The sequence below is a fragment of the Cannabis sativa genome, chromosome 5 (assembly GCF_029168945.1).
Source record: "Cannabis sativa cultivar Pink pepper isolate KNU-18-1 chromosome 5, ASM2916894v1, whole genome shotgun sequence".
NCBI classification, from domain to species: domain Eukaryota; kingdom Viridiplantae; phylum Streptophyta; class Magnoliopsida; order Rosales; family Cannabaceae; genus Cannabis; species Cannabis sativa.
The window spans coordinates 7192734-7206062 of record NC_083605.1 but is presented as its reverse complement, the minus strand read 5'-3'; the positions used below and the strand labels follow the sequence as shown (position 1 = coordinate 7206062).

The following is a 13329-nucleotide window of genomic DNA, read 5'->3' as shown; positions in this document are numbered from 1 at the left end:
ACAACCTCCAACCAGCAGCGCCACAGTAATGATCATTTAAGTCTAGCGACGGCTACACTGTGAAGAGTCACATCAATCACAAGGCAAAAAGGACATTCCTCATAAAAACCCTACAGCACCTAGGGATTTGACCATGCATTACTCATGGTATATTCATTGGGAATACCCAACTTTATGGATACTTACAGATACACTTGTAAGAACAATTCTAGGGATTACCCCACCAAAACACTATAAATACCCCCTCAAAGCTCATTAAATGGGATCGAGAATCTTGGGCTGCATATGAGAAAGAAGAGTAAATACTCACTAAGAACATTCTCTGTATTTAGAAGGGTGACATACTCCCAAGTATAAATTCTGTATTAAACACATCCATAAATAACAAAGACTCGTGGACTAAGGCTCATTAACGCCCCAACCACGTAAAAATCCTTCTCTCACTTTCTTACAGCTCAATAGTATAATCATATTTTATTAGTTGCCGAAAATCTCGGTCAACAAAATCAATTAGTAAAGTTTCAAACAATTTCAAAAATACAATTGACTTAAACAAGATTAGGCTCCCTCTAAAGCTCTGCTACAATCTTTTGTAATTACTTTGCCAATTTGATTTCTGAACATCACCAAACACTGAACTCCTTTCGTCTTTGATGTGTTTCCTCCCAAAGTAATTCTTAAACAAGACTTCTCTTGAAGACCTTTCTCGTGTTCAATGAAGTTCTTCAACTTATTCTAAGAACAGAATAATAACAAAATCACAATGACCAAAACCTTGTTGAACACACCAAGATTTTACAAAAGAAAATATCTCCTCACAAACGAGGAATTGTGAGGAATTGTTGAAACCTTGGCTGCAGAAGAAAAACGAGGAATTGTTGTTGTAGATTTGGGCAGTGACACTTCAAGAGATAGATCATCTAGTTCTTTCTCAACAGTTGGGATGATTCAGCATCATCATCTACAATAGCATCTTTGCCATAAACATTAGCTGGGATTAGTTAAATAACAATTTTGCTAAATTTTTGTACCATTAATTGCTTATTCATGATGGAGCGTAAAGTTTTTTTCTTAATGCTCTGTTTTATGGGATAGTGGAATAGTTAAATAACTTATCTTTCTGAGTTTATATATATATATGTTGATTGGGTCTTCTAGGTTGAGTATGGTTTGATTTTGCAATTTTATTCTTATTTTTGTGTTTAATTTTTCTATGTTTAAAGTGTTTTTTTTGGATCTATTTTTACTTCCATTAAAGAAAGTCAATAATGACACCATGAATATTAGGTTTTTACATTACTGGTTTTTAGATGAAAAGAAAGGATTTGTGCTAGGTCATGGTAATGATGATATATTGATGATGACACAATCGATTTGTAGTAGTATTTATTTTATTTTAGTTGAGAAAATTATACTTATGTAGTTATGTTGGTATCTTAAATATATGTTTATTTATTAACTTTTGGACAATTATAACTATATTATGCATTTATAATTAGAACAATTTAAAATTATATTTTATTGTGTAATTATTTATAATTAAGCTTTCTTATTTTAATTTAAAAAATAATTAATAAAATTTTTAAATTAAATAAAAAATAAATTACAAAGCAGCTGGCAAAAGTCAAACATCCATCTATCAAAAGTAATTTTTACTAGGGCATTAATGCCCTGGCAAAAATAAGACCTTTCCCGGTGCACATTTGCACTGACAAAAGTTAGACTTTTCCCAGTGTACATTTGTGCTGACAAAAGTAAGATTTTTCCCTACGTACATTTGTGATGGCAAAAGTTAGACTTTTAGGAAAAGTTATTTTTGCCAACGCTTTTTATTTTGTGCCGGCAAAAGTTCCAATACTATATGAATTTACCAACCTCCTTTGCCAGTGCAAAAATGCGTTGGTAAAAGTAAATGTTGTTTTACCAGCACCAGGGGCGGACCCATATTAAGGCGAGGTGGGGCCGTCGCCCCCTTGAAAAAAAAAATCGGAAAAAAAATATATATACATCTTAGTTAGTCAAAATATATATTTTTAATTAAAAATGAAATTTCTAAACATGATACAACTTTTAGCATAATAGTTAAGCTTTATGTTATAGATTGAGGAAGTAATGGGATCAAATCCCAATAAGAGTGTAGTTACCTTTTAGTATTTTATTTTTTTTTAATAGAGATTAATAAAATTTGTATTTAGTACTTTAATCATTGAAGTTAACTTTTTTATTTTTATTTTTTTTTTACTTAAACTATATTTATACTATGAAAATATAAATTTGCATTAATTTTTAATATGTTATATCATGTAGAAAAAAATGGTACGGTCTCCCTTACTTTAAAAAAAAGTTTGTCTTCCCTCAACTTAAATCTTAAGTCTGTCACTAATCAGTACAATATCTAATTTTTGTCAGCACAAAAATACATTGCTAAAAGTCTAAAATAGTAAGTATGTGATTATAAATGATGCCCAATGTAATAATAGTATTATAAATGACCAAGGTGTGTGTAACTTTCCAGAAAAGTTTACCATAATATATTGTAGTTTGTTAACACAACCGACTATGAGCTGTATAATAAGGACTATTAAATGTCCCAAGGTGAGTGTTCAAAGGTGTTTTGTTGTATCTAAAAGATTAAGTCTCAAAAAGGCCCTTTTTCTATCTAGATGAATTACTAAGTCTATATATCTATTATGATCTAATAAGTCTTGTCTTGTGACATGTTTGAGAGTTAGCATTTGTGTTTTGTGCGTCCGATTACGGTTGTTTATGATCTAATGGCGTCTAGTAGTAGAACTATGGAAGATTTGGGACATCAGTGGGCTGATCTACAAGTGGAAGATGAGAATGAAGTGGGGCTTTTATTTGATCAGGAGGAGGTGTTGGTTGATGAGTTTGATGGGAGGTGGTGTTTAGTCGGGAAATTACTATTTGATAGGCCGGCTGATTTTGACTCTCTAAGGAATGTAATGGCGTCTTTGTGGCGACCGGGGAAAGGGATGTACGTCAAAGAGTTGGAGACTAATCGGTTCTTGTTTCAGTTTTTCCACGAGGTGGATATTGGCAGAGTTTTGGAAGGAACGCCATGGACGTTCAATAAAAGTCTGCTGCTAGTTGAAAGGATACAGGGAGGGGAGAATCCTCGGACTAAATCGTTAAATAGCATGGAAATATGGGTGCAAGTTTATAACCTCGAAATCGGTTTTCGATCGGACCGTGTGTTACAAGGGGTGGGAGCGTACATTGGCAAATATGTGTCTTCTTGTCCGAAAAACTTTGCTGGTATTTGGAGAGACTACTTCAGAGTTCGAGTGCAGATCAATGTAGAGAAACCATTAAAACGGAGAATGCGTATCTATAAAAACAAGACGGAGTGGTTCTGGGCTGACTTTAAGTACGAGCGGGTGCCAACGTTTTGCTTCATTTGTGGTACAATTGGACATTCGGAAAAATTCTGTCATCGGTTGTTTGATGAACCGATCGAAACAATTGCCAAACCTTATGGGATGTTTATGAAAGCTCCAGACAGAAGGCAAGGAAAACAAATCGGAGCTAGGTGGCTTAGAGATAACATGGGCCAACCGATGGGTTCTTTTGCCGGCCAGAGTTCATCGGAGAATCATGGGGAAGGTGGAATCAATCAGAATCGGCCATTAAGGGATATTATTATGATTGATGGAGTAGATAGTGGAGAGAAATCAGGGGATACAAATGTGGAAAGAAGGCAGGTTAGAGTTGAAGGAAAACAAGGAGAAGATCAAGGGATTTTTTCTAAGGAGATAAATGAGGAAAGTAATGAGATCATAGCACAAGTGGATCTCTTTGCTACTGATTTAAAGAGGCGCCGTATAAATGGGGAAGGTCAAAGTGAACAATTAATTGGGAAGGAGGTGGGACCAGATCTGGTACTTGGAGAAAGTGAGAGACCCATCAATGTGGAAAGTAGGCCTTTTGAAAATGTCATTATTAAAAATGGCAAAGAAATAGTGGTGGACCGTGGGCTTGTTTCTAGAGTTGAGGAGGGGCTTGTGCAAGTGGACTCTGATGCATGCATGGAGATAAATAATGGTATTTTTCCAAAAAAACGATCTATTGGCGGGTACTCATTTTGGGTCCCGCCAGCCATTATGAGTCTTTTAAGCTGGAATTGCCGAGGGCTTGGGAACCCGAGGGTGGTTCAATTCCTTAAGGAAATTATTTTCCAAAAGAAACCCAAAGTTATTTTTTTGTGTGAGACAATTTGTAAAACTGAAAAAGTTAATATGCTGAAAAGGATGTTGGGCTTTGAGGGTAGTTTTGCGGTGGAGGCCCGGGGGCATAGTGGTGGCTTAGCAATGTTGTGGAGTAAGGAGGAGGAGGGTAAATTACTAAGCTTCAGTCATAACCATATTGATTTGGAGGTCACCATTGAAGGCTATCCTCAATTTCGAGCAACTGGATTCTATGGAGAGCCCCAAAGAAGTCTTCGGCCAAATTCATGGCAAGCTATTCGACAACTTTCGGGTGAGTCTTCTTTGCCTTGGTGTTTGTTAGGAGACTTGAATAATACATTGAACCATAGTGATAAGAGGGGAGGCCGCCCTTACCCGAATTGGTTACTTACTGGCTTCCAAGATGTTGTTTCGGAATGCCATCTAATTGACATGGAGCTTCGTGGTCATCCCTACACTTGAGAGAAAGGGAGAGGTACGGATCAATGGGTCGAGGTAAGGTTGGATCGAGCTCTTATTTCTCATGATTGGCAAACATTATTTCCTTCGGCTTTTCTTGAAAATTTGGAGGTTACAGTGTCGGATCATTGTCCTATATGGGTTAATCTTTCCAAGTCAAAACCGGTGCAAGTTCATAAAAAATTCCGTTATGAGAACGCGTGGTCTCGTGAACCGATGTGTAGACAGATTGTACAAGCTAATTGGGAGGATAGTTCACTTCAGTCTTTACATGTCAAGTTGACTTCGTGTAGTAGTGCTCTTGCTGAGTGGGGTAGAGACATCACAGGGAATTTTAATAAACAAATTCGTCAATGCAATAAGGCTTTGAAGCTTTTGAAAGGGAGAAGAGATCTTGTGTCTGTATCGCGCTACAAGGAAATTCAAGCTCAGTTATCTGAAGTTTTGTCAAAGAAGGAAGTTTTCTGGAGGCAACGGTCTAAGCAATTGTGGTTACAAGCTGGGGACCAAAACACTAAGTATTTTCATGCTTGTGCTAGTAGTCGAAAAAGAAGTAATCAGATCGGTAGACTAAAGAATGATGATGGTTTATGGGTCGACTGGGACAATGGACTTCCGGATGTCATGAGTAAATATTACACCGAGTTGTTCACTTCATCTTGTTCGAACTGGCAGAGGGTAATTGACTGTGTGGTCCCTCGTGTGTCTGAGGATCAAAACCGAGACCTGTTAATGGTGGTGGAAGAGGAAGAAGTTCGAAGAGCGCTTTTTCAAATGCATCCTGATAAATCCCCAGGCCCTGATGGCTTTAATCCTGGTTTTTATCAGAAGCATTGGGATATAGTCGGGAAGGACATTACAACTTTGGTTCAGCGGTTCTTTTCTTGTGGTGAGTTTCCTGATTACCTTATACATACTAATGTAGTGCTTATTCCGAAAAAGTCCCATCCTGAAAGTATGAATGAGTTGAGGCCGATTGCTTTATGCAATGTTACCTACAAGATTTTATCGAAAGTTTTGGCTAATAGACTTAAAGGGATTCTCACTCAAGTTATTTCAGAAACTCAAAGCGCTTTCTTACCTGGGCGGCTAATTACTGATAACATTTTGATTTCGTATGAGATAATGCACTATCTCAAACGTAAACAAAAGGGTAAACAAGGCTTTATGGCAATTAAGCTGGACATGACCAAGGCGTATGATAGAGTTGAATGGGGTTTTTTGGAAGCTATGATGGAAAAATTGGGATTCCATGATCAGTGTATTCGCTTAATTCTGAAGTGTGTGAGTTCGGTAGCCTATAAGTTTGTAGTAGGAGAGCATGAGGTCGGTCCTATTGTCCCTTCACGAGGCTTAAGACAAGGTGATCCACTATCGCCTTACTTGTTCCTTTTGTGTGCTGAAGGATTTTCTGCTCTGCTGCATGACTTTGAGAGACGGGGTAAAATTCGAGGTTGTAAAGTGGCTAGGGGAGCTCCTTTAATCTCACACATGCTGTTTGCGGATGATAGTTACATTTACTGTCAGGCCTCAGAGGATGGAGCAAGAAATGTGGTTAGTTTACTGGAACTCTTTCAAGCAGCTTCTGGTCAACAAATCAATTGTCAGAAGTCTTCCCTTTTCTTCAGTCCGAATACTAGTCATGATGAGAAAGTCCGAATTTGTACAATGATGGGGATTCAGGAAGCAAATGAAAATAGCCTATACTTGGGCCTTCCGAATACACTGGGTCGTAATAAGACTGCAATGTTGGGGTTCTTGAAAGATAGAATGAGGAAGAAAATTCAAAGTTGGGAAGGGAAGTTTTTATCAAAAGCTGGGAAAGAATTGCTTATCAAAACAGTGGCCCAATCCCTTCCTAGTTACGCAATGAATGTCTTTTTGTTACCTGTGGAGACTTGCCAGGAGATGGAACAACTAATGTGTAAGTTTTGGTGGCAATCTTCTACTAAGAACAATAAAGGCATACATTGGAAGAGTTGGGACAAACTTACCATTCACAAATCTAACGGGGGTATGGGCTTTAGAAACTTTAGAGATTTCAATCTTAGTTTATTGAGTAAGCAAGGTTGGCGTCTCTTATCTTTTCCGGAATCTTTGGTAAGTAGAATTTTTAGAGCCCGGTATTACAAGAATGGGAATTTTCTCTCGGCGGAGCTAGGTGGTAACCCGAGTTTTGTTTGGCGCAGTATTCATGAAACTCAAGATTTGGTGCGCAATGGGGTAAGATGTCGCATTGGTAATGGGACTAAGGTGAACATTATTCGGGATCCGTGGCTTCCCGACCCTGCAAATCCAATTGTTACTTCCTCTCATCCGGCCTTATTGGATAAAAATGTTAGTGTGTTGATGGTTCCTGGAGAGTTAGCTTGGGATGGAGACTTGGTGCGAGATTTGTTTAACAACAGGGATTCTAATTTAATTCTTAGCATTCCCTTATCTTCAAGTCGGATATGTGATTCCTGGTTTTGGAACTTGGAAAAGACTGGGCACTTTACAGTTAAATCAACATACAGATATTTGCAAATGAATAAGGAAGCAGGTGTTAATTTATATAGCTCAGGGGTGTGGAAACTGATTTGGAAATTACGTGTTCCTCCTAAAGCTAAGGATTTGTTATGGCGAGCGGCTTCAGATTGTCTTCCCACGAAAACAAGGCTCCAATCAAGACATGTACCGATACAAAGCAATTGTCCCAGGTGTGTTAATCAACCCGAGACTCCGTTTCACTGCTTGGTTGACTGTCCTTTTGCTGCACAATGTTGGAACTGCAGTGGTATCACGCTAAATATTCAGGGCTATGTTTCTTTTGCTGGTTGGTTGGAAGCTGTATTTGATCGAATTGCTGCAGCCACTAGAGAACAAATTGCCGTGACCTGCTGGGCGATTTGGAAAACCATAAATGATCTGGTATGGTCTGAGAAGGTGTCTACAGCCGAGAGTGTAGCTGTTCTTGCTCAAGTTACTCTCTCGAATTGGTCTCAAGCTCAAGACAGATCACTCGTCCCTCTTCCTGCTTATCTCTCTGCTGCTGATGGCTCGGATACATGGCAGAAACCAGCTGCTACATCGATAAAAATCAATGTTGATGCTGCAATTTTTGACAGCAATGGCACATATAGCTTTGTGTGTGTTGCTCGGGATGCAAGTGGCCATTTGGTGGAGGCTATCACATGTTGTAGGGCTGGTGTTGTTCAACCGGAGATGGCTGAGGCCATGGGGGTTCGTGAAGCTCTCAGCTGGATTAAGAAGAAGGCTTGGCACGGGGTAGTTGTGGAGTCGGATTGTCTTTCGGTGATTCAAGCAATTCGTAGTAACCTTCCTTTATTATCTTATTTTGGAAGTGTTATATCTGATTGCAAATTGTTATTGGAACAAATTGGTGATGTTTCTATTTATTTTATTAAGCGGTCTGCTAATAGCGTTGCTCACTCCTTTGCGAGGGCTTCCTATTTTGTTGCTGATCGTACTCTCTTAAGCAATGACGTTTCTACTGATTTGCTTCATGTAATCATGAATGATTGCAATTAATAAAGTTGATTACTTTCTTCAAAAAAAAAAAAAAAAAAAAGTCTCAAAAAGTGAGTATAAACAAGGTGTACAACCAAAAGTTAAGTGTGAGATCATATTTATTAGGGTAAATAGCGGCATAAGTACCCAAAGTTTTATGTTTGTAAGCGGCATAAACTCAATGATTTTTTTTAGTGGCATAAGTACCCAATGTTTATAAAACTGTAATTTTTTTCTATTTTCGTCAGTACAGACTCCGTTTTAAATTTATTAAAAAAAGATTTGGAAGTAATTGATACTACATATTTTTCGTACAGACCAAATAATTTAAAATTTGGGTCTTATATGTGTCCTGTTTAAGACAATAACAGAGTCTGTACTGATGAAACTGTAAGAAAATTACAGTTTTATAAACATTGGGTACTTATGCCACTAATAAAAATCATTGGGTTTATGCCGCTTACAAATCTAAAACTTTGGGTACTTATGCCACTATTTACCCTATTTATTATAATAGTGTGTTGTAAAAGTGTTAATTAGTAGTAAAATCATAAGTGAGTGATTAGTAGTCTACTATTGTAAGTCTTGGTCTAATTACTCTTCTAAAAAATTAAGTAATCGTGTTAGTGTGTTTTACAGATGATGACATACTAGATTTACTTACCAAAATTTGTGAAAAGTTCTCAGATGTTGTCATGTTGTTGTAGGTGTATTTCGATATAACTCTTCCATATATATATTTATTATATTGCCTTTCATAATTAAATGTTTTAGCATTAATTAATAATAGTAATCAATATTTTTATGGTTCGCAGCTAGCATTCGGTACAACTACTGAAAGATCTACGAACACACTGTATTAACTAATTCACACAATTTAATATATAGCAACCTCTTGTCATAATAATATATATATATATATATGGCTAGCCAAATAATATGAAAAGAACAAAAACCCAACAAAAAAATTCATATTTCTGAATCCAATATATCCTTATTAATGAAGCTGGTCATGGATTCGTCACACATGCTATATATATAGGGTAATACTATGGTAGGACCTAGTAAAAGTTCCCTACCGGTAGAGAACTTTTTTTCTTACTGTTGATTTTAGATCTTGTGGTTATTATTGTAAGGTACATACTCCTATTATAGGACTGCTTGTATATAATTAAAACTTTATACATATTATAATAATATTTAATAATATATTTATTTTAAAAAATAAAATAATATTAATAATTAAAATTTTTATTAAATTTAATTTTTTAATTATTATTATTTTCTAAAATTAATTTTAATAATTTTTATATAGATATTTATTTTCAAAAGTTCTTCTGATGTAGGTTTACTTGAATGATTTAAGATGCTCTTTAATTGGAACCGTACCAACTTGCTTCTCCTAAACTCAATTTTTTTGGCAGAAAAAATAAAATCTAACCAAATTAATTAATTTTTTTTTTTGATAAATGGCGTCTCAAAAGAGCAGCCAAGCAATAAGATAAAAACTATTGAAAAAAACAGTTAATAACACTAAAACTACGCACAGCCTAAAAGCAAAACAAATAAAAAACTAGGTGTAAACATAAAAAAAAAAAAAAAAAAAAAAAAAAAACATCAGTAAATTATGAAAAGCCAAAAAATGAGAAGCAAAAAAAATGAGTTTAGAAAAAATAACTTTTTTCTAAAAATAAATACCAATATAAAAATAATTCAAAGTAAATTTTAAAAAAAAATAATAGTTCAAAAAAAATTAATAAAATTTTTAATTATTAATATTATTTTTTTTAAAAAAATAAATATCATGTATAAAGTTTTAATTGTGTAGAAGCAGTCCTATCGTAAGAGTGTACACCTTACATCATAATAACCACATGATCTAAAATCAATGGTCAAAAAAAGTTCCCTACCGGTAGGGAACTTTTGTTAAGTCCTACCATAGTCTTGTCCTATATATATATGTTCTTTTTTACTCTTTTATTAGATATATTGTTTTTTGGGTGACTGGTTATATTTTTATTGTAACTATATGGTTACATTTTTCATTAACGTAATAGCAAGTTACTAATAGGTAGATTTTCTTTTTTTATATTTAATTAATTATAATTAACTATTTTCTTAAAATAATTAATTAAATAGTAGACATTACTTTTTTAGAATTATTTAATTGTAATTAACTATTTTCTTGAAATAATTAATTAAATATTTAACAAGACCTCTTTTAGCAATTAATATTTATATTTAAATCCTTACTTGAATTATTTTAATAATTAAGCCATTAAATTATAATATTTACAATAAAATTTATTTTTTCTACAAAAATTAAATTTCTTTTGACACAAATTAAAATTCTCTTCTTATAATAAATTTTTAAATAATTAATTATTTTTAAATGATATTTAATTATTTTGTTACAATTATATGAACTAAGTATGAGACCTCAAGCTAATCAATCGATAACAAGTGCAGCCATTTTTTTTCTAAAAAATCCTTCAACTTATTTCATTTTTTACTTTTTAAATATTTAAATAAAAAAATTAAATAATTAAGTGTAATAATTTAAAATTAAGATTACAAGTATAATAAAATTTAAATTATGAAATTATATGTGTATAATTTTAAATTATAAAAAGTTTTGCTATAAAATTTTAAATAATTTAAGTATAAAAAAATAAATTAATAAAAGATCCTTATATAGTAATAAATTAAAAAAAAATTAATTAATAATTATAATTAATTTAATTTTAAAATATAATTAATCTTAATTAAAGTTTTATAAGAAAATAAATGATTAGGTTACTTTCAGGTTACAAGTTATTTATTATTTATTTTTATTTAATTTACAAATTAATCACAACCATTTAATAGTAATCCAATGACTTAAAAAAATGTAACCATGATGGTTACAATAAAAATGTAACCATTGAAACCTCTTCCATTATTTTTTAATCACAATATTATATCAATTTATATATATATATATATATATATATATATGGGTGCACTCTTAATGGGTATTACCCATGAATGGATAAAATTAGAAAATTTTGAGTTTTTATGCTTAATTTTTCTATCTAATTAAAAAAATCTCTCATTTTTATATCATATGGGCTGAAATTGTTCTATCAGTAAAAAAAATTAAAATGAAAAATAGCGAGAAAAATTTGAAAAGAAAAGGTTGAGTTTGAGTTAAATATTTTTGTATGAACATATTTTTGATATAGTGTAAAAAGAGATATTTTTTGATATTTTTTTAATTAAGAGTTAAATTAAGTATAGAAATTCAAATTTGTGATTTCATTATTCGGTATTAGATCAAAATTTGATGGTTTGATATTTTTAAAATTAATATTTATAGTTTAATTTATCTAGTAATTATTCATGAGTAATACCCGTTAAAAAGTATTCTATATGGGCCCGTTTGGTACGCAGGACTGGATTGGATTAGACAGGCTAATTTGTCCAATCCAGTGTTTGGGCATGTTAGAAGTCTGGATAACTAATCCAGTTGACCTCATCTGTCTGAGAGTATTTATCCCATCTAGCAGGGTGGGATAAATAATCCTATGCAGGTGATATTTTTTTTATCGTTTTTTTAATTTTAATTTTTATTAATATATTTTAAATTTAATAAGAATTTAAAGGAAATAATTATCACACATATATTTATACATTTTTTTTATCAAAAATTTATTTATTAAAATTAATGAAAATGTATAATTTTGAAATATTATACATAAGTTTTTAAAATTTAGAATATTATTAATTAAATAATAGTTACTTAAATAAATTCTAAGAAAAAAAATATGACAATAAAATTATATATTATTTTTAAATTACTAAAAAATTTATATAAATATTTTAAAAAATTAATATTTATATTAAATTAGTGATTAAATTAGTGTTTAAGATAAACAATTTTATATTATTCAAGTATTTTTATTTTACTATTTTAATTATTTATTAAATAAAAAATATGACAAAATATTTTATTATATATTTATGTATATTCTTAATTATATATGATATATTATTTTTTTTTTTTTGCTACGAATTATTTATTTATTATTATATATTTTAATTTTAATCTATTATTATATACTTTTATTTAATTTAAGTTTTTTTTTTCTAAAAGTAAATAAATAAAATAGTCCAGTCCATTCTTAAACCAAACACAGGATTACTTTCAGCACAATCCAATCTTGTCCAGTCCAGTCCAATCATTTTCAGTCCAATCCAGTCCAATCCTGCGTACCAAACGGGCCCTATATATATATATTTATATATATAACTGAAGCTGGACAACACAATAATAATAAGAATAATTGAGCCATATCGATCGTCACGTACGTACTCAAGCATATTAAATGAGACGACTTATTTATTTTATTTTTTGAAATGAACAACAATTTAAAAGGGGTGTGCATGCGGCAAAATTGTCAAAGCAAAATAATACATCTCTTAAATATAAGGTCCCCCACATTCATATTCATCATCCTATATATATTTTCTTCAACAGAGGTTGATTTAATTGGTGGATAAGAAAATGATACAATGTACTTATCCATTTTTATTTAAGGATAAATTAAATCGTGACAACAATAATTATTGTAATATCACCATCCATAAATCTCTCTTGCTCTTTTCACACTATATAACCTTTACAATTACATACAACAGTAATAAAAGTTTGTACATATGACTATATATAAAAGTTTATACTGTTTTCTGCCATGCATGAGGATATTGCCAATTTGTACATGTATTGCTCTAAATATGCTTGTGTGTAACAAAATCTATAATGCACTTTAAGATTATACACTTAGCCACAATCATCATAGTCTATGATCTCAAACAAGGAATGTACAAAAAAAGTGCAAATTCACTACGGAATTCCCAAGTGTGAAAAGAAGAATATTTTGTTAATAATTCTCATGCAAAAATAATTGTGAGTACGTGTCAAATATTAGCATGGGACTTTCGGTTGGTCATAAACTCACTTAAGCCCTTTACAAGCCACTGTCTAGTCAACACGTACACCCATATACATATCCCATTTATATATGCAAAATATATATAATAATATCTCTACCATGTCCCTGCTAGCCGACCATTTGTTTCAGCTACTCTTTTTCAACGTGTAGTTCACCCA

The 13329-nt window shown here is 32.3% G+C and overlaps 1 protein-coding gene across 1 annotated transcript; it reads left to right on the top strand.

The window, feature by feature from the left end:
• Window positions 1-7193: 7193 nt before the first annotated feature.
• On the top strand, window positions 7194-8198 carry LOC133038122 (uncharacterized). Its single transcript, XM_061116173.1, has one exon. The coding sequence runs from the start codon at window positions 7194-7196 to the stop codon at window positions 8196-8198; it is 1005 nt and encodes a 334-aa protein (XP_060972156.1).
• The last annotated feature ends 5131 nt before the right edge of the window (window positions 8199-13329 follow it).

What these genes read in the sequence shown, in the direction of transcription:
- LOC133038122 (XM_061116173.1), top strand. Translation starts at nt 7,194, where the DNA reads ATGAATAAGGAAGCAGGTGTTAATTTATATAGCTCAGGGGTGTGGAAA.